The sequence below is a fragment of the Platalea leucorodia genome (assembly GCF_965183815.1).
Source record: "Platalea leucorodia genome assembly, chromosome: 5".
Lineage (NCBI taxonomy): Eukaryota > Metazoa > Chordata > Aves > Pelecaniformes > Threskiornithidae > Platalea > Platalea leucorodia.
The window spans coordinates 23928919-23956421 of record NC_138827.1 but is presented as its reverse complement, the minus strand read 5'-3'; the positions used below and the strand labels follow the sequence as shown (position 1 = coordinate 23956421).

General features: G+C 41.2%; 1 protein-coding gene across 1 annotated transcript in view; it reads left to right on the top strand.

Moving 5' to 3' along the window:
• PATJ (PATJ crumbs cell polarity complex component) overlaps positions 1-22653 on the top strand; it is a 159897-nt gene extending 137244 nt beyond the window's left edge. Inside the window, exons 36-45 of the mRNA XM_082314335.1 lie at positions 3812-3895; positions 5885-6078; positions 7899-8046; positions 9218-9304; positions 12151-12268; positions 13750-13790; positions 14078-14200; positions 15319-15423; positions 18882-18985; positions 22609-22653. Coding sequence (XP_082170461.1) covers positions 3812-3895; positions 5885-6078; positions 7899-8046; positions 9218-9304; positions 12151-12268; positions 13750-13790; positions 14078-14200; positions 15319-15423; positions 18882-18985; positions 22609-22636 — 1032 coding nt within the window. The 3' untranslated portion in view covers positions 22637-22653. The remainder of the gene's footprint in view (positions 1-3811; positions 3896-5884; positions 6079-7898; positions 8047-9217; positions 9305-12150; positions 12269-13749; positions 13791-14077; positions 14201-15318; positions 15424-18881; positions 18986-22608) is intronic.
• Positions 22654-27503: the final 4850 nt, after the last annotated feature.

Below are 27503 nucleotides of genomic sequence, written 5' to 3'. Positions count from 1 at the left end.
GGTATGCTCTTGCCATGTTTGGTAACTATTCTGGTTTGCAGGTGTTTTTTTTACCCATGCAGTATAGATAGTATCAGTGCATTCAACTTCATTTCATTGGACTGCAGGCCCTTCAGTAGCCTTCAATATAAGCATTATTCAGCCCAGGACAGCAACCTGAGCAGTAGCAGACAAATTCCCTTGTACTTTGTCTTTCAGTGTTTTCACGATCGGATAGTCTAAGTTCACACCTGCAAGCATGGACTTTGTTTAGCATAGAAAAATGCTGTTTATATGCCCTGGCTTGTATTCTGCATCCTTCTGTCCCATACAAGAAATGTTCAACTTTGCATTAATTCCCAATTGGTATAATGGTCCCATACTATTCTTTGTCAAAATATACAAAGATTAAAGCTCCAGTTTGCTGAATGGATTTGTAAACCTTATGAAGTATGTGCTTTCAGCAGCTGGATATCTTTCTTCAAACAACCATGTTCTTGATATGAGAGTGTTTTTATTTCCACCTTCTGCACGAACAGTTTTTGCGACTCTGCCAAGCTTTATCATGAAGTGCCATAATCTATACAAAACTGGTAGTGAAAGGAGATGGGGAGGTATGGAAATGAAAATCAGTCCAGAACCACCATGAATTCACAACCTCTAGTTGAACATTGACACCGCTTTACCTTCCTCCCTCTCGATTGATTGATTTTGAACTATTTAGGCCTTGACTTCTAGAGACATCAAGCACACAACTGAATTCGAAGCTAGTGAGCAGGAGATGCAGAAGATCAGTAATCAAAACCCATCCTTTAAATAAATTCTTTGTATTGTTTTAGTCATGACACATCCTATTTTTTTTTCTGAGGCACTGGGAGGGGTGTTACAGCTTAAATCTATAGCATGTCAATAGAGTCATTACAGATTAGGGCTTGCCTAGATGTGACATTACATCTCATTACTGCATAAACATCTTTAAAATATTGATGTAATTAAAAATGTTCAATAACATAAGTGGTTTGTTTTTAGTGATTTGTCATGGATGATCAAAACTAAGAGTGTCTTATCCAGACCCCACTAGATCCGATGGAAAAAGATTACTTCTGGGTTAACTGTACTTTGAGCTGATCCCAGAAGTACCAGAGGAAAGATGTCTGTTTATCATAGTTTATAAGCTAAGGAAGGTAAGACTCATATTTATGTTTATGGACTATTTAAAAGTCTTTACAGTACTTCATGGAAACGTTGCTTCATTCTCTTTTTTAATTGATTTGATAAGCATGATTCAACTACACTACTTTAAAAAAAAACTAGTTAAGAAAAACAGTGCTTTGGCATGTCAGTGAGATATTTCCTTCTTTGGGGTAGGCACAGACCGAACAGGAATGTACCTTTTCATGCCATATGTATTTTTAGTCCTAGGTCTGGCTTCTAACACATGCAGAAACCGCAGTGTAATACTGAATTGTTGCCTTTTCAAATAGATGATGCAGATTATTCAAACTGATAACATTCAATGGTTCCTGAATCTCAGCTTTAGGTATGTGCAGTTTTACATTTAATAATGCAGCACTGGGAAAAGCTGGTAACTCCAGTTTGTTGGCCGTTTTTAAAGCAACAGCAGATGGAAAACAAACTTAAAGAAATGTGATTGAAAGCTCCTTGCTCAGAGGTTAGGAAATATCAGATTAAATACAGTCTGAAAGTGTTTGATTTGACCATCTTGTGTATGTGCCCAGTCTGGTGTTACATGTTCACATTGCCATTTTTCTACTGAACCTCATGTTCATCCACTGCCCTAGTGTGTCCCAGTTGAATGATGCTGTCTTAACAGGCTGGTCAATATTTTGTGTTCTTTCATTGGCCACTTCTAAATGCCTTCCTTTGTAAAATGTTTAAAAAACTAAAAGTGAAGTGTCTATGGAAGTTCTAAACCACAGAGTCAGCTTTTTCTCAAAGTTACCCATGATCGGCCTCAGGTGAAAAAATATACATCACTGTCACCCTTCTGGCTTTCACCCAGGCAAAAGTCTCTTGTGTTGACTTAGAGTTACATGATCATTTTTAAAACAAAGGTAACCCAAAAAATAAACTCCAAACCCAAGCAAACAAAACCCCACAACAACCAAAACCCCACAACTGAGAGAAGATCTAAGACATGCAGCAGAGGATTTCAGCAGTGCTGCTGAGATAGACGTGCGTGTGTTACTTTGTTCCACTGGTAATAGCTGTTTCAGTTATTTCAGGAAAACCCTGCAGTTTCCAGTGGTATATATAAATATATATATATTTTTTACCAGACTGTTCTTTCGATTTTCTTAATTACCTTGGTACACATCTCATAGTATTTTGCCTTCATTTATGTACATTGAAATCTTTTTCCCGCCACCTGGGATGCTTGTATCAGCTGTAATCCATTTGTGATTAAAATCCTTCAGGCTTTTTTCAGTGACTGGTGTATATGTATCAAAGAAGCAGCTTGTGACAGTGGTGCTGTGCTCCAGCAGCAGCAGAGTGGCTGTAGATACAAGTCCACATCATTAAATAAGGTGTAGTGGGAATGAGAGAGAATAATGCTCTCAATGTTGTCTTGATCAGAGCGTTAGCTTAAGGGCATTTGAGTTTTCTTTCTGTTCAACATGCACCATGTGTGCTGGGAAAGGATCGCAAGGCAACATGGGGGGAGTTAACTTGGTGATGAGAGATGTAGTATCTAACAGTGTTTTCAAAACACGAAGGTACTTTGTTCCACCCCAGCAGCTATTTCCTGCTCCTGCTCCAGGAAGGCGGTGCACAGCGGGGCTCGCACGCTGCTAACCTCGCCACCTTTTGTTGCAAATGCTGCAGAAAGTCTCCTCTTTGACTTGTATGCCAAACTGGTGAAGGAAGTTCACAACCATAGCATTTTTGAAGGGTGCATGTGTCTAAGAACGGGTTATCCGATACCTACATATCTAATTGAAAATCACTGTGTATTTATGCAGAGCCATTTTAGAGTTCATAGTGACGCCGGTTCTGAGGCTGGGTGTTTGCTTGGTGACATTGGAGAGAGGAGCACATTTTGCACAGTGAAGCGTCCCATCCTGCTAGCTGTTAGGACCGCAGCTGAAGTGCTGCAGCAGGATGTTCACCTATCTGTTTCAGGGGAAAAAAAAAAAAGTAACAGACCAGAACAATGCAAAGGGAAAGCACCAGCAAGAGAACAGTATGTTCTTTGTAATGCTTTTTCTTTGGGGACATCTATTGCTGGCAATAAGATTAAATCACTGAAACCTTCCCTGAAGCTACATCTGCCACTGCCTACATTTTCCAACCTCAGTAATAAACTAACATTTGCCATTGTTCGTTTCTTCTGGATTTCATTTCTTACAGATTTAACCAGTGCTATTTACCACAAGGCATTCAGTTCTTGCTTAAAGCCGAGATCTATGCCAAGTCCCTAAAAATATTCATAGCGCCAAAGAATCTGGTTTTAAATAATATCATAAAAAGTAGACGATATTAATACACTGGTTCACACTGAGTTCACATACTGCTGATGCCAATGTCTAAAAATGATGGAAGCCCAAGAAGCTCTAGACAAGACTACCCTGAAGTGGTGAACAAAATCCTTTTTACCTTCTTACTAGTTATCTGTATTTTGATTACAGGAGTAATATTCTTATCCAAAAGTATTTTAAAAAATATAAATCTGTGTTACAGTCTTGCTTATCCTGACATGGAGTCCTGTGCCTTTTTACTCCGGAGCGGTGGGCTGTGTGGGGTGGGTCATGGCTGCCAGTTCGTGGGGTGCTTGGGAGGGGGGATTCACACCACCCACTTCTTCCCGCAGGACGCCATAGTGATCCATGAAGTTTATGAAGAAGGGGCAGCAGCTCGAGATGGCAGGCTTTGGGCTGGCGATCAGATTCTGGAGGTAAACAAGTCTCTCTGTGTATATGCTTGCTTATATCTTTGTCGTGTGTACTTGTATTCAACGCAGCGTAGGGTTCTTGTAGGGGAAAGAGAGATCATTTAGTAGGATCTGTACTTGAAGCTTTTCTGTCACTAAGAACATCCTGAGAAACTCATATTTCCCCATATATTCATATAAACTGAAGGTACAAATTGAGAATATATTAAATTTAATTGAGCAAGGCAGTTCTCGAATTACATAGTTCAGCTGTCATGTCCAATAGCTCAGTATTATTCATCTGTTTAATCTTTCATTCGGAGGCCTGCACTACCGCTGCCGCTTCAGTATCTCTGCGCTGCCTGCGAACGAAGTGCAGAGCTGGGCGAATGCAGGGCGAGACGGCGAGGGTGGCTGCAGCATCACTGCGAGCATCCCTGCTGAAAAACTCACAGTGCCCGCCTGCGGCATTGCTGGAGGAGCTACCGGCTTCTTCAGGCCACGGTTCATAAAACTGGTGAACACACAGAAGTATTTCTGTGAATAAATGTAGTGTTTTTCCCGCAGACAAGCATAGAAATCGAGGAGGGAAAGGGTTAAGAACGAAGTGTTGGTCTGCAAATGAAACTTGCGTCAGGCAGGGGTTCAGCGCAGCTGCTTGCAGCCTCTTGCTGTCAGATCAGGACAAATTCCCAGCATGGCCATTAAGGCTTTGGTGTGTAGGGTTAGAAAAATAGCGAGGGGTACTCGGGGAGTTGTCTTTACAGCTCTTGCACTGAAAATATTTTTTTTAGCGTTAAGGCTGAATGTTGTTTTCATTTTATAAATAACTGTGTATTAACAGAGCACAATAATTAGGGAATAAAAATGAGGAAGGTTAATTAATTCTTCTCTGGCCGAACAGGAAAGTGCTAATGTTTGTGTGCCATAATATTGTTATTATTTCAGCTTTTGAAAGCCATACTAATGAATCAAAAAGATGACTCTGAATTAGTTTCAGATTGGTATGATAAAGCACACATAGATGCCTGTGTCAAGAAAAGAATACCGATGCACTATATAAATAAATGTGTGTAGAATTTGTACAAAAGAATATTATTACTATAGATTAGGCTTAATTATCTTAATGTAAAATTAAGTATGATTATAACTTTGCATATCTAGAAATACTGAGAAATATTTTCATTGTCTTAAAACTTATTATGTTATGTAAGTGGATTAACATTGTATTGTTATTTGGTTACAGTTCATGCTATTTCCTAAAGAGACTTCAAAAATATTTAAGCACTGATATTTTTTAATGTTGACAAATAAAAGATGATTTTATCAACAGAATATTAGCAAACACCTTAAAGGGTATCTGTGGATCAGGCTTGGCAAAATTAGCAGATTAAGTTTCAAGTTGCAATAGTTTTTTTTAATACTTCAGCATTCAATCAGAACTACTTGTTTTGTCTGATATTACTAAAATCCTAAAACCTTTTCAGGTTATCGTAAGAGAAATGTAATTGAGTGCTCCAGGAGCGGTCTTGTGTGCCATCTATTGGAACAAAGCAAAATAACCATTTTATATGTCCTGCCTGGGCTTCGCCACTGCCGTTTGCTAATGTTTCTGATTCCTTCTGTCTTCAGCTTGGTGGTGTTGCGAAGCTGGGGGAGAAGAAATCTGAACAGTAAGAGATATACGAAGCTCAAAGGAGCACGTCCCACTTTGTCTAGTTGTAAGAAAGAAGCATTGTTTGAGGTTCCAGCATTTAAAAAGAAGGGAAGAACGCCCACAAACCTTACAAGCCAAAATGTTTTGATTGTTGTGATTTACTCCAGGCAGTGGCACAAAGCACCGAACTCACACTCAGTAGGAGATCCAGGAGCTCAGCCCTCTGGAAGTGGGAGCACTAAATTAGAGTGCCAGGGGGTGTCAATTTGACAAATTTGTCCTGTCACACAAGGGTAGGGTGTGATGAAAAGATCATTTATACATGTCATTTGGAAAGAAAACACTGATTATTTCAGGTGAACGGGATCGATCTGCGGAATGCCAGCCATGAAGAAGCTATCACTGCGCTGAGACAGACGCCCCAGAAGGTGCAGTTGGTTGTTTACAGAGATGAAGCGCATTACAAAGATGAAGAAAACTTAGAGATTTTCTATGTAGATATACAGAAGAAAACAGGCCGAGGACTAGGGCTCAGCATAGCTGGAAAACGGTAAGAGCATCTCTTTGATCGGACTGCACTTCAAATGAGAAATATTTTGCTTTTTGCCATATGAACAGCTGTAGCCATTAAACAGAATATGAAATAAAGGAAAAAGTCTGTAAGCAACAAAATTTTGGATCTACATAATTTCAAGGATGTCATGGGGCTGTGGTCCTGGCTCCTCTGTCAGAACGATGACATACCTGTGTAGCAAAGGCTGTTGCTACCCAGGAGGGCTCCCAGCACGGAGCGGGTGTCCTGCTCTGAGTGAGTGTGGCCAGGTGGGCGCATGCAGAACCGGGAGCTCACTGTTCTGCTGGCTTCAGCGTAGCTGAGTCTCAGGGCTTGGAAGCCCTAGCTGTGGCTTTTCCAATTTCAAAATGGGGAGAGAAACCTTTTTATTTCCAAATACCAGCATATGCCTTTGAAAATGGATTTGTAAGTTAGATTCTGCTTGGGTTCAAAGGGACCAATGTCAGTGGAAGCTAAGAGGCCGAGTTAGACCCAAATCCTGAACAGTATCAAAGTGACTGTACAACACTGTAGACAGCAATTCTGTGAGTACAGAGCAGAATCTGAGATACGGTGGTAGGTAACAGCCGTTTAATAAAATGTGACTTTTTACTGATGTATTTCTAAACCATTGCTATTAGATCTTTTGAACCAGAGCACTGATAGATTGAATCTTTCAGTGCTAGAAGAGATTTATGGCATGACACTGGCGAGCACTCGTTCAGTGTTGGTGCGTAAGAGTCATATGGTTGCTCTTCTGTATTGCCAAAAAAAATTTATTTTCTCAATTACAAATCATCATGTCATTATCCTGACTGCGTATGGTCAGTAAAGTTTCTGCAGCAGTTTTTTACAAGAGTGGCAATGTTTAACCCAGGTGTTGTGAGCAGATTGCGGGTTGGGTAATTAATTTAGCTTATGTAAATTACCCTACAGATGGTAATCACAGTCTCCAGCCCTCCCGCATTTGCTTCTGTGCAAAACTTTCTGTACTATTGCTAAGTGCTTTGCTTGTGGGGATTTCCATGTTAGAGGTAGCTCGATTTCTGAAGTCGACTAAATGATACCCGGGTACAATTCAGGTTGTGAAGTGTTATGTCCTTCAGGGTGAAGGATACCAAACGTCAAATCTTGGCATTGCAGCCAGCACCAGCTCACAGCATAGTGAGCCCCGTGAGCTGGGGCCAGCACAGAGGGGTCCTGCAGTCTCTAAGAGGGGACTCCCTTGCAAGGAGGCTGGAGCTGATAAATAAATACATTCCCCCCATCTGTGTGGCCTGCTGCTCTCAAAAACCTCGCTGCCCACTGCAGGCAGACAGCCACAAAGCTGGATTTTCTGCTGCATAACTCGTGTGCAAACTATAAAAGTCTTTCTGCAAACTTCTCCCTGCTCTTCTGTTGGGGGCCTCTAGGCTTCTAGAAAAGAAACTGAGCTGAACCTTTAGAGGGAATACAGGGAAAAAAAAAAAAAAAACTGAGGCTGCATAATTCATATCAGGCACATCAGGAGATAGTTTAACTCCGTCTTAGACTGATCCTTGGCTTTTTATTCATGCAAGTGGTATTTTTCATGAATCTTTATGGATCATAGGGTCAGAACTAACAGTTCAAGGGGAAAGACTATTAAATACAGCAAAACATGCCTTGGTTTTAAAACTCGTAGGTTTTTTTACACTGAAACGGTGGAATGGGGTGTAAAACTAGTTCTTCCTCTGCTCACAGGTTTCTTTTAATGTCTCTTAAATACAAGTAATCTAAATTGGTCTCCCAAAGAATATTGGATTGTGTAATTAGCCATATGCTTCTTGCATTGTTAGAAATGGAAGTGGAGTGTTTATCTCTGACATTGTTAAAGGAGGAGCTGCAGACCTAGATGGAAGATTAATTCAAGGAGATCAGATTTTGTCTGTAAATGGAGAGGATATGAGAAATGCCTCCCAAGAGACTGTTGCCACTATACTTAAGGTGAGTACATAATACATTTTAAGATATTGAATTGCAGTTACTGACACTAGGCAAGGTAATTATCCTGAAGTGCTGTTTACACATACACAGGACAGCTCGAACTGATTGCCAAGACAGGAATTTCATCTGAAATAACTTTGGGAGATTCATTTAAAATCACTTCTCCATGTAGATTTAGAAATGAGATGATATGAAGTGGGAAAACAAAGACACATGTAGCATTTAGGCATTTATTTCAAAATGCAACTACGTATTTCATACATTAGGAAAATATTTGGAAACCTGAGAGTCATACAAACCAGAACTGAAATCAAATGCCTTTGGCTTTGCTGCAGTAACCTGCAGCTATAAAGTGGCAGCTACAATCTGTTTCTGCACAGCTTTCCATCTTACAGGAGTGATTTTATACTCTGAAGTTGTGCAGTGTGGGACAATTTGCTTTTTTCCATTAGAAAGCATGTGGCTACTTGAGTCAGAGGTGGGGGCAGGGGATGGCCTGGCTGCAAGTGCCTGATGTTAGCTCCTCCGTATGGCTCCCAGGCCCAACAGCCTGTACCAAGGATGAAAGGACAGGTGGGAGCGATGCTGCAGACCCGTTTCTATTCAAAAGTGCATCTGGAAACAAGGGTATTTTCCCTGCCATCACCACTAGTGTTTCTCCATATGATTTCTTTCGTTCTTGAAGGAAAAGGCTAATTATTTCCTTGCTTTTTCCATTCGGGTGGAATTCATGTGGCCAAAAGTTTACCTATTTAAGAATTGGAAATTGGTGATATAAGGGTATATTACTATGTTGAATCCATATGTGTTAAATTCACCCGTTTTCTGCAGCATTTTTCCTCTGAAGTGTTTTTTCATAAGTATTGTTTGTGGGAAACGTCTGTTAAAGAGTTGGGGGCTTTTTGTTTATTTTTACTGAGTAACTGGCCATCTACAGTTTGTCAGTAGGAAGACTCATACTGACTTCAGCAATCAGGATAAATCTTCAGGATAAACCTAAATCCAGGGACAGGTATTTTTTGTGTTGCCTAAATACAGATGTTAATGTTTTGAGCGTTCCTTGTGGTTTTCTTCACGGAGTTGTCGTGCTGAATATAAACATAATTCTCTTAGGAGAGCGTGAAATATTGTATGTCTACTTAAATGCTGTACATTGTGGGTTTTTTCCAAGTGTGCCCAAGGCCTAGTGCATCTTGAGCTTGGGAGATTGCGAGCTGGATCATGGCTATCATCACGGAAAACATCCGAAAACAGTCAGGTTAGTGACAAATTCATACGTATAAAATGGAGCTGTGAAGGGCAAGGCATGGGGACAGTGCACAGGTGTGCACGTGAGGTTCAGTCCTTTCACAGACGCTTAATGCTGAGGATGTGGAACAAAATATTTTAGCGCAATAATTTTCTGTGGTGAACTGCAAAGTAAGTGTCATGCTGAAATGCTGATTAAATAGAAGAGCTGGTTAATGTATATTTTTGTTTAAGGAGTGTCTTCCTGAGATGCATCAAAAATACGTAATATCTTTCTCAAATGATGATGCCCAGAAATTTTTTTAGTCCTGCAAAAAAATGCTGAATGTGTTTTCTGAAGCTGTTTTGTCAATCAAAATGAGTTAATGAAACTGAACTGTATCTTTGCCTATCTTATGGCACAACCACATGAGAGCTGCTTTCCTCTCAAAGAAAACACAGAGCAATTTCCTGCTTCACTTGCTTTTTACCTGAAGCGAGGACAACAATTCATTTTTCAATCAGTGCAGGGCTTTTCCTCTCTCCCTTCCTCTCTCCCCCAATCAGCTCAGACACTGATACCATTAGTATTAAAGTCCGAGTACTGCAAGGGAGAAGAACAAGGCAAGATGACTTAGAAGACTTTTTTTAATGGCTTTTCCTTCTGAAGACTGACTGCTTTGCCATGATATTTAAGTTGACAGTGTCCCTGAGAGAGACAAGCTGTGGTTCGTGGTGGTGCTATTGCTCTGGAGTATTTTGCCCCCTCTCTGCCCAGGGGCAGCTGTCAGGGACCTGGGGGACATTGCCCGCACATCTCCCTCTCACACTGATGTGCGAGCAGGCAGGAGAGGCTGCACACCGGTGGGATCCCGCCCAGCTGCCACGAATGCTAAAAGAAGGCTTTGGTTTTGGAAAGGGAGAGGAGGAGCCTTAAGAGGCTTGGAGGGGACGTAAGTTAAAGCAGGAATGCTTTTAAGGAGGTCAGTAAGAGGCGAGGCTTGTCCTTGATGTCATGCATGAACAACCCAAAAAGGGTGCCAAAATAGTCATGTGGCATGATTCCTTAACTTTCTAGAGGCCAGCAGTGATCCACCCTGCTGTCTGGGTGGGTGAGGTATCAGGAAAGGCTAAAGCTATGCAGGAACAGCTGGGCTAAGCGCAGCTTTAAAAATGATGACTACCTATCATTGGAGAAACATCTGCAGTGCATGCAGCAGGCAAGGAGAAATGAAATAACAGAGGAAAATTATACTGATTGCATTAAGTAAAGACTTGAGTATTACTTTTTTTTGGTCATTGTATCAACAGCTAGCCTAAGCAAGAGCAATGTAATCAAAAAGTGACTGTTTAAAATTATCCACCCAGTTTTACTATGTAAAACTCATAGCTGAAAGGGAAGCAAAATGCCATAGTATCTAACATGAGTCTAGGTAAAAAATCAAATCAAACAACGTCATCCCCCTTTCTTTGTAGCATAAGAGGCTTTTGCAGGAACCTGGTAATTTCTGTATTTCTTTTAATACAAGAAATCTTAATTGCTGTTCTTAATGCAGAGTCATTTGAGAGCCTTCATCTCACTGCTCCTAAGTGACTTGGTGATTTTGAAAACTGAATAAATGTTTCTCAGCAAAACCGTTCCAAGAGTTATAAAAATCTTGGCAGATAATGTGGCAAATCAGCTTGAATGATTTGCACAACTGCGAGCGATGTTTTAGAAGCTGCTGGCCAAAAGCATCCAGAACTTTTGTCCTCACTTGGCTTTTTTCTTGGTCCATTGCATACCTTTAACGGTAGAAATATAAGCCTTGTGGTGCAGGACAGTGATTTCTTTCACGCGCATTGCAAATTATGTTAACTGACCCATGAATTGGCAACTAGAGGTGGAAATTGTGCTCTGCCTGTTGTTCGTCACTGACAGCTGCACACTGGTCAGTTAAGATAAATGCTGCCAGAGCTTTTGATTCACCGCCTAATGCATTTAGAGGGGGAAAGCTCTGCTGTGGACAGAGAAGTATAGACCAGATCTTTGTTTTGTGTACGGCAGCTTAGTTGAAAAGGTCTGGCCCTCGGTGAAACCTGTTGTTCAGATGCACTTCCTAAATTGATAATGATGTTTCCTCAAGGGGCAGAGTCTGAAGATAAAGCCAGATATGGAAATAGGGAAAAGGAGGGCTGGAAATGGGCCAAGAATTGGTAACATGCACAAGCAGCTATCTTCAGAGGCTCTCCCTTTTGTCACCTGTTATGTTATTCTGGAAATAAGAGTAGGTTCTTGGTCAAATGAAAGGAGCAGGGTCAATTACAGGACCTTGTAATCAGACAATATATTAAGCTAAAATAACAAAGCCTGTAGATTACTGCCAGGTAACAAGATGGGTGTAAGTGTTATCCCCACGTTGTGGGAGAGGAGCTGTTATGTGTCCTGCTGGGTGCCTCGTGCATGCTCATCGTAGGGTGAGGTGCCTGCAGGTTGCATCGTGGGAAAGATGCCCACGAGCTTTAGCAGCAACCATCATCTCCCCTTCTGCTCAGGTTCGGAGACACACTGGGAATAAGCAGAGGAGGGGTTAATCTTACTTCCTTATGCCATCTAGAGCAGACCTGAACAACATACGCATTAGGTGTGCACCTAACGGAGTGAAGTGCAGTTGTGTAGTACTGTGAGCAGCGCTATGGGTGTGCCTACAACTCGGGGATGGGTTTTGGTAGGTTTGCCCTTTCGAAATGAAGTTGGAGGGGATTGCAGTTGCATGGCTGATGTGGTATTTCCAGTCTGGTTGGCACAGAACGCAGCTGTGCCCATATGTTGCAGGAACTGGTTTAAAGTTAACGTTTGGGTTTGACTCACAGGTTTCGATTTATTTTTAACTTCAGGCAAGCCAACAGAGTGTCCATAGCCACTTCCACCCTGCACTTGCTCCGGTCCTCTCTACCTTACAGAATTTTGTCAGCACGAAAAGATCTTCAGCAGATGTGTCTCAGAGAAACTCAGGTATAATCTGAGTGGCTGTCAGAATAGCTGCATGCTATTTGCTTTATATTTGTGCTGGTTTAAAAGCAAAGCTGAATACTTGAACCTGGTTTTCCTATTCAGCCTCCCCGAAGACGTACCACTGGTATTTTAAGACCCAAACACTTCCCAGCAGATGACATTATTTTTATGTCTACTAGTAGAGTAATGGCTCCTCTATTTTAAGTGCAGAATTCCTGTGCCCTGCTATTCCCTGACGCCCTTGTTGGAGGCTTAGCACAGGCAAGGTTCTCGCATTAGAAACAGTTTTCTCAGGGAATAAAGCTGCCACCACTTCATTTATATCTTTGTTGCTTTTGAGTGTATAAAGGGGTGTTTTGTAATGAGAAAGTCACAATGCTCAGTTTGCAATTTGCAGATTTAGCAAGTGCTAAATCTACAACCTGCAGTAGCTTGTGGAGAGCCTGCACATTTGTGTGCTCTGACCTGTGTCAGAAGTTGGTAACCTGTGCTCATGTCTGACCATGGGCAGAAGTAGAAGGCGTTTCTTCTGCCAGTTTGCATGCACTGGAGGAGGCACGTGGCTTTTTAGGCAGCCTTCCTTGTGCCATTTTGAAAGGTTCTGCAGCACTGAGAGTGCGTGTCTGCACACCCTGATTTGGTATCCCCAGGGCTGGGCTTCCTGCTGCCGCAGACCTTGCTGCACTTCGGCGATCGTGCCTTGGGTACTCAGCAGATATCTGCACAAGCACATGTGCATGGCAGTGAGAAATACTGATATGTGTTATTAAGAATTGTTAACTCTTGAAAGAGACTAATTCTGCCTGCCTTCTAAAAGGTTCTTAAAATAGTTTAATTAAAGCTGGTAGAATTAGGGGTTGGTACAGCAGAGCCCAGGACCTGACTACACCATCAGCTTGTTAGGCTGTTTAGTCCCAGTTCGAATTATTCCTTTGAAGTACCCCCCCTCCCTCCCCCCTTTTTTAATGTTTTGAGTAACTTCAAATGTCCTACGGCTAGATATATGCTAGCCAGACTTCCTGGCTGTCTATTATTTAGTAATACAGCACAAATTAGAAGGGGAAATCAATGGAACCTCAACAGTCTCAGACCAGCTGTGTGCCCTACCCCTTTGTGGTAGGGACACTGTGATTTATGAATAATAGGCCAATCTTTGATTGAGTGAAATGCACAATAGGGCTTTTCTTCAGGCCGACAGAGTGCTGCTATTCAATAGATTGCGGTGAGCAGCGGCTGTGCTACAATGGGCGTCACAGTGGCATCCGTCAGCCAGAGTGATTACATCCGTATTCATCTCTGGGTGAAACAGAAATCCCATCCTCCTCACGTGAGCAGCACTGCCTGGTTTGGCACAGGAAGGCTCCGCTTCTGCTTGGTGATAACTCTGACTAGGCAGCAAGGGACCATTGTCACCTGACAGTGTTATCTCTTAATTATATTATCTCTTAATTACAGAAGCTAATTGTTTGTTTCTTTATTAGTAGGAGCAGATATGGGCCCAAGGACTGTGGAGATAACAAGGGTCAGTGCATTATTTTCTATCAATTCAAAAAGCTGACACCTTTAACTGAACTTGTTAATTTTTGTAGCATTTCTCAGAAGTAAAATTGCCTTATTTATGTTCGCAGTAAGTTCTTGGATGTATGCCTGTGTAATAGGACATGTGTGTGTGAGGATGCATGTGTTTCTCAAACCTATCTATTTTCTCCCTGTTCCATAAATCGAATGAGTCAATTATTGCTATACCCTGAACATTGACCTCTACTAGTTGCTCCAATTGCAAATGTTGGGGTTTTTGTTTTGTTTTAGGGATCGAATGATGCTCTTGGTATCAGTATAGCAGGAGGGAAGGGAAGTCCATTAGGAGATATTCCCATCTTCATTGCTATGATTCAAGCCAGCGGTGTGGCTGCACGTACCCAAAGACTCAGAGTGAGTAGAGGGGTCCTCTCAATATTTCCTGTTTCATCTGCCGTGTGTCCCACAGAGAAGGAGCCTCAAGCACTTCTGTATATGCCATCACTTTGATAATGTCTCATAGACTATTCTGTCTCTTAAAAACCAACCAACCAACCAACCAACCTAAACAAACAACCAAAAAAAAAAAACCAATCTGCCCTTCTTTTCCTTTTTTGATTTTATTCATCTTGGGATAATGGCAATGATTGCCCACATGGAAAAGTGATATTAAGAGAAAGAACATAAATGTGTTTGCAGTGGTCTTTGAATGTATATGTTCATCCAGACCCAGGGAGGGCAGCAACAGGCTCTCTGGAAATCACAGGCATTTTGGGAACTGCAGACTAGGCATCATTTAGAGCTCAAACCAGGTAGAAACTAGATCAGAAGTTAGTTGTTTGATCTTAAGGCCCTTATAAAGAAATGCCAAAATAAAGCACTTGTATCAGACACACAGGATGTGTGGGTTTCCAGGAATGACCATGGTGAACACTTTCCAGTTTTGGAGAGAGTTTCAAGGAATCATTAGTATTGAAAAGAATTTACTAGTTCCTGATTAGGATTGCTTTGACCCATGAGATTCATTAGTACATGCTGCTACATTCATGCCATGTCTCTAATAGAATTACACAATAGCACTAAGTTCCAGGGTGTCAAAATCATTTTTATGTATAAGAAGAAATCATCTAGGTTAATTAGATTAATATCAGAAGTGCCTGCTTTTCTATACTGTATTCAGCATGTGCATACATAGTCTATAAGAATATGAAACTTGTCTGCACATATGGACACAAATTAATCCTTTCTGGATGGGAGGACAGCAGTGAAAATCTCACTCTGTCTGCTTGCAAATGGAAATAGTAAAATACACCCGCCTTTGTCTCTCTGATCACATTGTTATTTTTAAAAAATCTGTATTGTATTTGCTCTGAAGAATGGTAAATGATCACTAGCAATGCAGAATTCTCACAAAAGGGATCCTGCAAAAGAGAAGCATGACTGTGCAGTGCCAAGTTCACGAGGAATTTTAAGCATTCTTAATTTTAATTTTCCCTAATGCTAGTAATTTTCCATTACTGTTGTACTTTTAGGTTGGAGATCGGATTGTCAGTATTAATGGGCAACCTTTGGATGGGCTGTCTCATGCAGATGCGGTTAATCTACTAAAGAATGCTTATGGGAGCATTATCCTGCAGGTATGGTGATAAATTGAACATGCAGCTGCATGAGGGTAGATAAATGGCATTCGGGGGAAAAAAAAAAAAACCAAACCCTAAGCATCACTGGCACAAGGCATCACAGAATTGCAGGGTGCTTGCTGATGGGAATTACACAGAATGAAAGCAAGAAATAATTTTCATTCAAAAATTCTTTATTGCCACTCATACAGGCTGTGAGCATGATTATATAAAAGCGTAACAAAGAGAACAAAATAACTTGTTGCTACACATGATAAATCAACAAGCTTCCAAGTTTTTTTTTTAATTTGAAGTTAACTAGGAACAAGAAAATTATGTATGTGTGTATGTGTGCGTGCATGTAACTAGACTGTGACCAAACTGCCCACAGTGTTAATTTCCTTGTTCTTGAAAGGGGGAGAAGAAAGAAATGCTAGCAGCATTTAGTAAAAATAATAGCATCATCATTAAGACAGTGCTGCCTAGAATTGATTATTCTACAGGTAATGAATAATAACACTCAAGAGAGAAAACAGTGTTATCATCGCCACGTTTGTATGCTAGCTAAAAGGAAGACATGTTCTGCCACTTTGGTTCTAATTGCTGCTTGCCAGTATATTCATCTTTAGTTTATTTTTATGTTTACACAAAGAAATGGGAAAAATACTTGCCAGAGAGAATTCAAAATACTACTCATTTGCAGAATTGTTGTAACAATTGGAAAACAAACTTAAGACATACCACTAAAATCTACTCTAATTTTCTTTATCATCACAGCATATTGGATTGGAACGCATCTTGAGAGATTTTTCTTAAGCTTCTTGCTTGCATTACAACACAAATGTGACTATAAAAAATGAGGGGGGGGGATGGAGAAAAAAAAAGGAAATGAAATGATAATAAACTTAGTTTTAGACTTGCTTGTTCTTTGTTTTGTGTGTCCGTGAACTGCTGACCTGGTAAGTGATGAGCCAGTTCCACAGCAGATGGTGTATTTGTGTAGTTCCATTGAAGTCAAAGGAAATACACAGATATACACCAGCTGAGGATTTTCTGTTAAATTATAGTTATCATATTGTTACTAACATTGAGTAATTTCACTTTTCATGTCAACAGTATACCCTGAATAGAAAATGAAAGCTTGCTGCAGAACCCAAAATTGCTAATCTTGAAAGCTGTAATACAGTGTATTCCACCTCATCATGTATTTAAAAATATTCCTGATGAAGCACGCTGTCAGTTGGTCGCTCGCATAAACAAAGAGGTTCTTCTAGAAATGTCTTTGGGTTTGTCAGTTGACAGGTTTTCTTCCACATTTTTGCTGTCTAGCCTAAAACAGGCTTAATACTTTTTACAGATGATACAGGCTTATTCTGATAGAATAGAGTCTATTTTCCTCTATTAAAAAAACTGCTATGTGAAGGTGGGATGTTATATTTTAATACCGGCAGGGAGTAGTGTTGAAGTCCTGCCATAAGCATGGTGATACGGTTACCTTACATGCTAACTGCAGGTACTTCTCAGTCACCGGACTGCTTTTTTGTATTAAAACAATCTAAATGGAATAATCCTATCGCTGTGATAATCATGACTGATGTGTCATTAAGTAATTCTATTTATTATCAGGTTAGACCACTTCATGGCAAACTGCTTTGAAAGGTCAGATAATTGCATTCAGTGGTGTGGAAAGGCTTATTATCAGTATGTCCTGGGAAGGATGGTAAAGGAGTTTGCAAATGCTGTTTGCAAATGGGAGATTAGGGTCTCAGGGGAACAATCATCCCTTTCGGCTGTTTTGATGCTTTGGTTTAATTTAATTTCTTTTCTGCAGGTGTAGTAATGAGATAAGGGGAAGCTTTTTTACAAGGTTGTTGAACTCTGATACGTTCTTACTGCCAACTGAAGATTTTTGAATATAGATTTATTTTGCCCTCATTTTATTTAACAACAAAATACAACAAATACTGGCTGGCACTCTTTCCCCTACTGCAACAGGAAGGAAAACTTAGCAGTGTCTTTGCTGGCTGAGCCAGGTGCAGCTATCTTGTCTGCTGGACCCCTTCATTTAGGGCATCCGAGAACCTGAGTCCTGGGATGCAAAATTTGCATGAGAACTAATCTTCCTTCCTAGAAAATTCTACCACCCTCTTGGCTCCAAGCGATTAGAAAGAGGGAAATATTGTTGTGGAAGAATTGTGAGCATTCATTTGAAACGGGGGATTTCTTTAATGGATTTTTTATTTTGAAAAGGTATGTTTCCCTTAAGCCATGTTCACAGCAAGGAGTGGGAAAAGTACCTGTTAATTTTGATAAAATAAGGCCATAGATAGCTAGAGGAAATATTGAAAATATACTTACTGCATATTTCTCATTGTCTCTGAGCTGAAATCCTGCACTGTACAGTAAATGTCAAGCAGAGAAGAATATCTCATCAGAAGGAGATGGAGTTAGGGGATAACCACAGCATGTAGTTGTTAGGAAACTGATGCCCTTTCAGCTGTGAATACTTAAAATCCAAAACACTTCACAGAGGTTTCCTCAAATTTTTTGCAGAAAAAAAGCTAAGAATAGAACATTAACATGCAGTGGAAGGTTAAAAAAAAAGCTAGAGTGGGCATTGACACTTTGTGTTTAATAAATCCCACTGGGCCTGCAAGCTACAGGCTTTTATCCTTATGAGGCTAAACCCCTGTGAACAGCAAATCCCAGACTTCAGCGTGCAAGTAACTGTTTTCTCAGTATGACCATAGTCATATTTGTAACTACCCTATACAACATTGACATGGTTGCTTTAAAAAGCCTGAGCAAGTTTGCTGCCCCACAACCTGTCAAAATGTCATTAACTATTAATTACAGTGTGGTGGTAATTCATGATTGTTTCAGAATAATACAGGAGCTAGAATTGGGAAATTTAAGAATTCAGTTTGTTAGATTCATGCTGGAAATTGCAGAAAAGTTGAAACTAAGGATTAATTTCTTCCCCACTCAGTGAACAAACCAATCTAAGGTATTTCAGGGCCTTTGCCCCATAGTCCAATAGACCCTTAGATCTCTGTATTTTATTAAATGCTAAGGTGCTTTCTGTGGGAGACCTTTACTTTCAAGCCCAATCCTGGACACCTTGTGTTCACTCTGAGATGTACCCATTTCCTTGATGAAGTAACCTCTTTCTCTGGATTATCCAGAAACAGTTGCCCTCTGCTCAGCATCTGAGTGATAGTCACGTAAAGGAAAGAGAAAGCTTCAGAGCAAAGTTTGCATTTAACCTCCAGAAAGGTGGCTACTATTAAATCTATTATTTGAAAGTATTGAATTAGTAGGAAGTTTAAGAGAGTAGGACTTGTATTTGAAATTTGCTTGAAAAACAAATCAACAATTGATTTTCCTTATGTATCGGCTATTTTCTACATAATTAGCCAAGATGTCTTTCGTATTAAGTGAACACACATAGTACTTCATTGCATCCTTCTGTTTAGGTTGTGGCTGATACCAACATCAGTGCTATTGCTACCCAGCTGGAGAGCATGTCTGCGGGATGCAACCTTAACTCTTCTTCTGAGCATCCTTCTGAAGATCCCGAGTAAGTTTGTACTTAGTCTGCATAACTGAGGTGGATTTCTATGCCCCATGCAAGGGAAAAGCCTAGGCTGGTGAAGGAGGTCTCTCCCATTGCTTTTCTCTCTAATTTTCCATCACCTTTAAAATAGTAACTGTGACCTCCAAGCTGATTACGGACTCGTGTCCATCTTCACCTGGTGTCAGAAATTGCTTGAGTAAATAAGCACAAAATGTGTTTCCAAGCACTAGTTCTGGACATGTAAAAAAAAATCTCCTTTCTTTTCTAATGTGTTATGCTGACATGATAGTTCTGCCCTTGTCTGTTGGCTTCCTTGCCTTAAAGGAATTATGACTGTAGCAATTTGAAATAACTTCTGATTGGCAGACTAAGGCAAGAGGTGTTAAAAAGCCTGGTATCAGAGAGAAATGTTTCAAAACACATCCCAGAACTTTCTTTGTCTTTTTAATCTTTTTAGCTTTACAATTTGAAGAAATCCGATTAAAAAATTTTCTACTTACAGCACTTCTGTATGGTGATGAAAGTTAGAGATCTAGCCTTCCCATGGCCATGCATCATTCTCCATCGTGTGCTTTTTAGGGCAGCTTATAGCATTCCAGTTATCATTTTGAAATTCATTTGATCTTCATTTTGGTTCGTGAGCTCCATTATGTTCTTCATTTTCATTCTTTGATTCATTATATTTATTTTAAGAAGCTGAGATGCAAGTTGCTGCCCTACCTCAGGGGTTTTTTAGTATAAAAGTTAAGCTATTTATGCTGCATTCTCTAGTCTTACAATGTGAGATACTGTCTTTATTGCTGCTCTCAAAGGAGAATTGCTTACTTCACAAAAGGATTTGTATTCTCTTTTCATATCAAAATAGTAAGGAAATTTGAATGTGAAAATATGAAGCAGAATTAGGTAGGCATATGCATTCATTCTGTCCTAAAGAAATGGCTAGATATTAGTCATCATAGGCTACACCTACATATAGGTGGAAGATGTCAAACAGCTTTTGTCCACAATAGTTTTTTCTAAATATGCAGAAATTACTTTTTCAAATTTCAGATGAACATATACATATGAGTGGTCTAAATTCCACGAAAAATCTTACTTTGCTCAATGTAGACAGCAAAAGCCCCTGAAGAGCAGTTCAGGGTCTAAGCAATGCACTGAGTGAGGGGTTCTTGCGAGTCAGCCTCTGGGGTTATGAGGCACAGGGATGTAGGTCAAATATAGGTGGTTAGAAAACAGCCCAAAGAGCCTGCAGTAGAGCTGAGACTATAAACACAAGCGTTCCTGGCTGCACCCTGTCTATTAGACTCATTCCTCTGAACTCATAAAGTAAAATTATGCTGTAAGGAAATTGTTGCAGTTGCCACTTATGTGGACTAAAGATGACAGCTTGGCCGGTAAGAAAGCAAACTCTCCTTTACGTACATGCAGCGACTGCAGATGAGGGGAGTCTCACTTCTGCATCAGAGATAAGTGCTCTTGTTGAGCTTTTATTAAGAATAAGTATTTTCAAAGTGAGGAGCTGAAGTACACTCAACAGCGTTTGAACTCCAGGCTGCGCAGGAGTGTATGGCAGCGCAAGGACAAGAGTCATGGTTTGTGACTGTATGAAAAACTTCTTGATAGATAAATACCTCTGTAAGTGTTCCTTCTGCATAAAGTCCCTAGAGACAGACATTGCTATTCTAAGCGATATTTATTGTGTTTTCAGAGCACCTCAGCCTAAGATTATTACTTTGGAGAAAGGTTCTGATGGACTGGGATTTAGTATTGTAGGGGGGTATGGAAGTCCCCATGGAGACCTGCCCATTTATGTCAAGACTATATTTGCCAAGGTATCTTTTTTTTTTTTTTTTTTTTTTTTTAATTTTCTTCCTTTTTCTGTATTATCTTTAAAAATGTACCTAAGATTTGGCTTGGATAATATATTATGTAGTAGAAAGCAAAATGTACTGTTTACGTACATTGATGTGAATAAGTGGACCCAGAACTCACAGCCAGCTTCTCAGTTTATATTTCACATTACTGATGGCTGAAACAAGATACTTTATCTCAGCAAAATTGCTCTGTGTACTTGGGAAACTTGGTTTTATACATTAAAATATTTATAAGGCAGTTTTATATCTGTAAATCTCAAAATGCCTTCCAAGAGGTATGGAGGCATCACTTTTCCACTGTACAGGAGAAGAGACAGTTGCACAGATGCTGGATCTTTGTGGCTGAGCTTCAGCTGCAAAACCAGCGATAAGCTCTTGTGCTCAGATAGTCGCCTCAATGAGAAAAAACACCAAAAGACGAAAACGCCATACCCTGTGGCTTGATAATGAATTGGCTTACACATCGGTCCTGGCTTTAGTTATTCTTCCTTGCTTCCAGCTTCTTTCTCATGCCTCTCCATGAGTACTCCACTCCCATGTGCTGGAGCCGCTCACAGCACGGCTGTCTCAGCCCATCTCCGACCCCAACCCTGAGTGTCAGGGGAGGACTTGCGGGTCCCAGTCAGGTACAGCAGTGGCTCTGTCCACCGAGGCTGAGGAAGAAACACAGTACAGCACAGACTCAAGTCAGACAGCCACTGGTACAGATGGCGAAGTGCCCCTTATCCCAGCCATCCCCTTGCTGACAATGTGCTCAGCATGGGCCAGCAAGATATGTCAGGCATGGCCATGTGAAGGGAGTTTTGGAAATGGGGGGGAAAGAAAAACAGTAGGAATTGGGAATACTTTACATAAAGTGACCTTGAAGTCAGTTACACACAGTTTTTTGTCCTGTGCCTACTTGCTGTCACTCGTGTCAGCACTTCTGGCAGGGTAGATGACATAATTAAGAAAACTTCATCTGAAGGTAGAGTAGAAGTCGCGTCTCCTCTGCTTCTGCGATTCCAGGGCTCAAACCATAAATTATCTGGTCTTTTTACAATTTTCAATTATTAAAATGGGAAGATATTGTGTCTTTAAACTGATGCTGAGATTTACAAGTTTCTAGATGTGAGCACAGCTGAGAAACCCTAAATCGAAGGTAGAATACACTGCAGTCGCTGGTGGGGCCATGGAGGAGAAACAGACACCATGAACTGACCTCTGGGCAGGGCAGGGCTCAGGATTTAGATAAAAGAGCTACACTGAGGCCTCTGGAGGAGAACAGCCATTTCTAAAGCTCTGTGGGAGCTTCTCAAGACCTTCAATGGAGCCTGGCTCTGGCCGGGGCTTGGGGCAGTGTCCAGGCTCTTCTGCTGCGTGAGCTCTGCGTCCCTCTCCCTTCCCACATTTTAACCCATTTCTCAGCACTGGGTGTGGAGTACGTTTCAATGCTGCTTTAACAAGCCTCTCCATTATCATAAAAGCCAGAACCAGTCTTTACACTGCAGTTTTTTCAGGGATTCTCTTCTTCCCAGGGGTGTATCACCTGCCCGCACTGCCCCACACCTTACAGGGTTGGGTAAGCGGGGTGAGCAACGGGCAATGGTTGAAGCACTCAGGGAGACTTCAGCACTGTCATTTCCCATGTTCCCCACCCAGTTATGGTGGGATTTCCAGTGCTGCATCCCTCCTCATTTCATCCATCAGCATTATGAGAGGCGGGAGGGCTCTGTGCTACCAGCCACTAATGACTTGCTTTGCCATTTGCAGGGAGCAGCTGCGGACGATGGCAGACTGAAGCGTGGCGATCAGATTTTAGCAGTTAATGGGGAAGCTTTGGAAGGTGTTACTCATGAGCAAGCTGTAGCTATTCTGAAGCGCCAGAAAGGAACTGTAACATTAACGGTGTTATCATGAATGTCATTGCGCTTGCGGAGATAAATACAATTATTTTAGAACATCAGTAGAGCTATAATAATACTGTTCATCCCTGAGCAGGATGTAAAGCAAACCCTGGCAAAAATGAATCAGTGTTCACCCTATTGCCAGAAAGGGTAGTGTGCATCTCGAGCTTCATTTAGCCTTCCACATCTATCAGCCTTTCTCCCCACCCTCCCCTACTTCTGGTGGCTTTTGAGGTTTCTCTGGACAAGTTTAATTAAGAAACTTCAAAGAACAATATCCATTTTACTTTATTTATACATCGGTTTATCCCCACTAGTCTGAACCCCAGTTACAACTGCTGAACCTGGAATCAATTCGCACACAAAAGAGAATTTAGATCATCAACTGATCTCATCTGATGAGCAGAAATAAATGCCGAGTGACTTGTCATCTCACTCATGATTTACTTATGCTAATTGTCCTTTCAAGTATGCCAGAAAACATTAGCAATGTAATTAAATTACCACTGTTCCAAATGATGAAATATCAAATTCTCCTCTGGGAAATTATTTGTGCTCGGCACACTAAGTCTGATAGTCAAATGTGAACTTCTCATGTTTATCTCTTTGGGTAGGTCTATGGAAGTTAGTCAGAGGTAATTACTGTGATGTGTCAATTTGCAGCCTTTAGCATGAAAAATAAACTAGGAGAGAGGGAAATTTATTTTTTTTAGGCTTTTAAAATGTTTGAGCCTTTTCAGATACTTAGGCAGCATGAACAACAACAACCTATCTCGTTCTATTCTAATTATATTTTTAAAGAAGAAGAAATGTGCTGATATATGCCAGGCATGTTGCATACAAAGGCAGTTGTTGTTGTGCCAAGTTGCAGCATAATTGTTCATCCTGAAACTTTAATGAAGACAAAAGTTTGCTTCGGCAATGTGATCCTGTAATTCTAGTAATGATGGTGAGCAGTCCCTCTGCACGTTGTCTTTAAGGATAGATGAAGTTAATCCAAACCAGCAAACTGTTTTACATTTCCAAGAGTCTCCCCGGGATCAGATAGTGCAGGAAGAGGCTTTCATGGATTGCAGAGGATGCTTCTCTCTCGAGGCTGCTGGAGTTCAATTTTGGATAATACCAAATAATACCAGGCAGCGGTGAGATGATCGCTGCAGAAGACTGCTGCCGCAGTTTAAGATGATGTCCTCCCGAGGCCGGCTGCCATGCCTGTCCTCCCCAGGGCAGAGCATGTGGAAGGGTGTTCCTCAGCCCCCGCTGGTGAGTCGGACAGCTCAGTCGAAGTAACCGACTATTTTTTTGGCTTAAGCTAAGCCAGGTGAGAGCATGCTGAAGCCCACGAGGAGCCTTCCCAAGGCCTGTCCCACTCTGCGCAGCGGAGGTGGGATGCAGGAATGTTCAGCCAAAAGTTAGCAACTTCGTTACGTGTCACAGCCATTCCTGCAGTGATTATATGACCGTGGCCTTAGTGATTTAGCAAATTCATTTGGCAGGCAGATTAATGGCAATGCAAGTCATTGTGGTTTAATCTTCCTATCCAGAGAAACAGTAGGGTCTTAGAGGAAGCAGCCCAGTCTGATTTGGACTATTTGGTATAATTTATAATGATGATGTAGCTGGGAGAAATGAAGGGGGGTGGGGGTCAAAATTGGCTGCTCATTTTATGTGAAAAATCCCTGTAATTAAATGGAAAGAGGATTCAAAATCTGTAGTAACTGGGTTTGTGTTAAAAGTAGTGCATTCGGTATGTTTTAGCTTGAGTGGGTATTCCCCCGTTTTACATAAAAGAATAGGTACTGAAGCAAGATTAGCTACACTGAAACAAGCAAGCTGTGACTAGCTCTCGTTGAAATGGTTTTCCTTATTTCATTGAAAAGTTTTCTTTAACTTTAGGTAATCACAAAGTGCATTTAGCCTGCTGGAACCGTTAGTGGGTATTCTGTTAATAGTGCCTGGAAGAGATTTCACGTTTTCAATGGATTCCCACTGTACTATTTAATTTGCCAAGTAAAGTGTTAGTGGAACCTTGATTGTAGACACACAGAAATACGTCCAGATGTAGCAAATTGGAGAATTTTTAACAAACTGCCTTTGGCTGCAAAAGTATCCAAGGTATGCAGAAGTTAAAGACAGGTAGGTGAAAAGTGAAGAGGTACCCTCAGAAATATTGTATGGAATTTATGAACAAAATGTAATGATTCCTCTGTCTGATTATGTTTTTATAACCGTTGCATTCCTACTTTAAGATGTTGCCACACTTAATCTATGAAGTTTTACATGGCTATTTATTAGCCTATTATGCACATACTGTTCGTATACATAAAGAATAGAATTTATGGGCTGAGATATTTTGCACTTCTCTTTGCTCAGAATGAGAGAGAACATTTTCTGCTTCTTGTAATTTGCACTTTGTGTGTTGAATATATTACTGCCAAAAATTATATTGCAACTAATTGATAAACCAGTGACCATGCGGAGAAGCGTGTGCTGTATGTACAGGACCAAGTTAGATAATTAAATTTGCATTACGCTTGTCTGGGTTGAGGTGTTCTGGTTTGTTTAAAACTTTATTTCTGTGCAAGGGAAAAAGCAATTAAACCTCCTGATTGTATGTTTACGTATATCAGTAAAATGAGACATTTTATGACTTCAAAGATTCTAAATAAAGCTCAGTTACATAAGTAGTTGTGCTTTTTTTTTTTTTTTAAGTCACTGTTAAAATCTATTGCCTGAGATGTCTGTTTGCTATTCCAAATAGGGCTTATGGTTGCCCTTCTCAAGGAGCAGGAGCGGTGGTTGCTGTAGGAGTGATGGAAGACTGTGGTGACAGCAGGCTGTGGTGACAGCCAGCCAAGGCTCTGTGCCCAGGTAGCGGGATTGCTCCTGAGTGAGACGGTCACAGGGAGCCATCCCTTGCACATCTGCCCTCCATCAGAAAGCAATAGCTGCCCATCTAGGTGGCTCTAGCCTGGTAAGCAGATTGGAATCAGGGGAACACCAACAAAAATGGCTCAGTTGAGAAACCAAGGATCTGGTGCACAGGCAGCAAAATCAGGGGAGAGAAAAAAGGGAATGACTACAAAGGCACTGAGCGACCAGTATTGTCCCGGGAGTAAAGTCAGCACAAAGCGTGCTTGCAGGAGGAACATCTATGCTGTAAACATCTCGCAACCCTTTGGAGGTGCCACTCACCACCGTTTCAACTCTCATGTACTGGTGGGATGGGCTCTCCTGCCTTGGTTTGAGGACTCAGCTGTCAGAGTCTTTTCTTTTTGAAGGGCCATATGCTGTTCACAGTCCCTCCATCAGCTTCCTCACCTGGAGAGACCTGGAATAACCTGCAGTTTGCAGTGACACCGTCAAGGACATCCTTGACATCACCTGGAGCCATCTTTGGGCTGTTTGCATTTCTTGGCTAACTCTGCAAAGAAAAGGGCCAGTTACACCAATGTTTACACTTCTTCCAAAGGCTGGGATTGAGGTGCTGTAAGTTGTTGTGTCGTTCCCGCCATGTGAGCTCGCCAGGGAACAAAATCTGTCCAGGCATGATCCCCACTGCCAAGCACTGAGCTTCAGAAAGCGCCCGCCAGGTGCAGCCTGAGATGGTGCTCAGGCAGCGACGTGAACTGTGGCGGTGGAGGGTGGGCTGGCGCGGACGGCAGGTCAGCCTGGAGGGATGCGGGGACTCTGTCACATTGCACTGCTGCATCAGGAATCACTGTAATGCCTCTAAATTCCCTGTAATTAATCGAATGGCGATTACCACCCTGGAAATATGACATATATAGAGCCTGTTGAGGTAATATGATTATGCCGAGATGGAGCAGTTAATGTACCTTTGCCTGAAAGAACTGGAATGAATTAATTTAACGTTACATATGTATAAAACATTAGTTTTTACAGTTGTGCTGAGCATTGATATATAATTCCATTATCATCTTTCTCCACGGTTTCACAACTTCTACATCCATAATTTAGCTGTATTTACATTCTGGTTAAACACTGTCACGGTCGTTGTTTTTCCTCTTAGCAGCAACGGACATTTTGTTCTCTAACACACACAATCCTGTGATAGCTGGACCTTTTAGGATGGCAACAAATCAGAGATCCATGTTCTGCAGCATCCCAAATGGAAAAGGAACAGGGATTACCTTGACTTTGCCTCCGGCCTTGTCCAGGCAGGCTCTGAGGTGTCTACTGCTTTCGCAAGTCTGGTGGGATTGAAGCAGAGTTTATTCCCAACTCCTGCACAGAAAGGAAAATATGCAGTGGCAGCATAAAAACTTCTCATTCCTGATAGTGCAGCCCCTGCTGTAGGTGCTGTGCCTCTAACTGCTCGGTTATAATTTAAAATCACATCCTAATCAAAGTAATTGTCCCAATTAAAATTGCATTGGCATGGGGTTATTCTGCTGTGCTTCCCATCTGGGATGCCCCGGGCAGGATGCAGACCTGCTGAGCTCGGCTTTTCCTTTCCATCATGTCCTAGGAAACAGGTTTTCTCTCCAGAAATGACAGGACTCTGCAGTCGCTTTTACAAACACCAGCAAGCTGCCACAAGGAGGAGGTAAACCAAAAAAGAAGATGTCCTCGAAGGCCTCATTCTTCCTGAAGAAAATGTACTTTTTGGGAGGGTTACTTTGCATTTTGAATGGGAACAGTCTCTTCTGTCGCATAAAACCCTTTCTTGGCTTTTTTTTTTTTTTTTCTTTTTTAACGTTTTGATGTGCAGGTATGACAGGACATCTGTTGAAAATA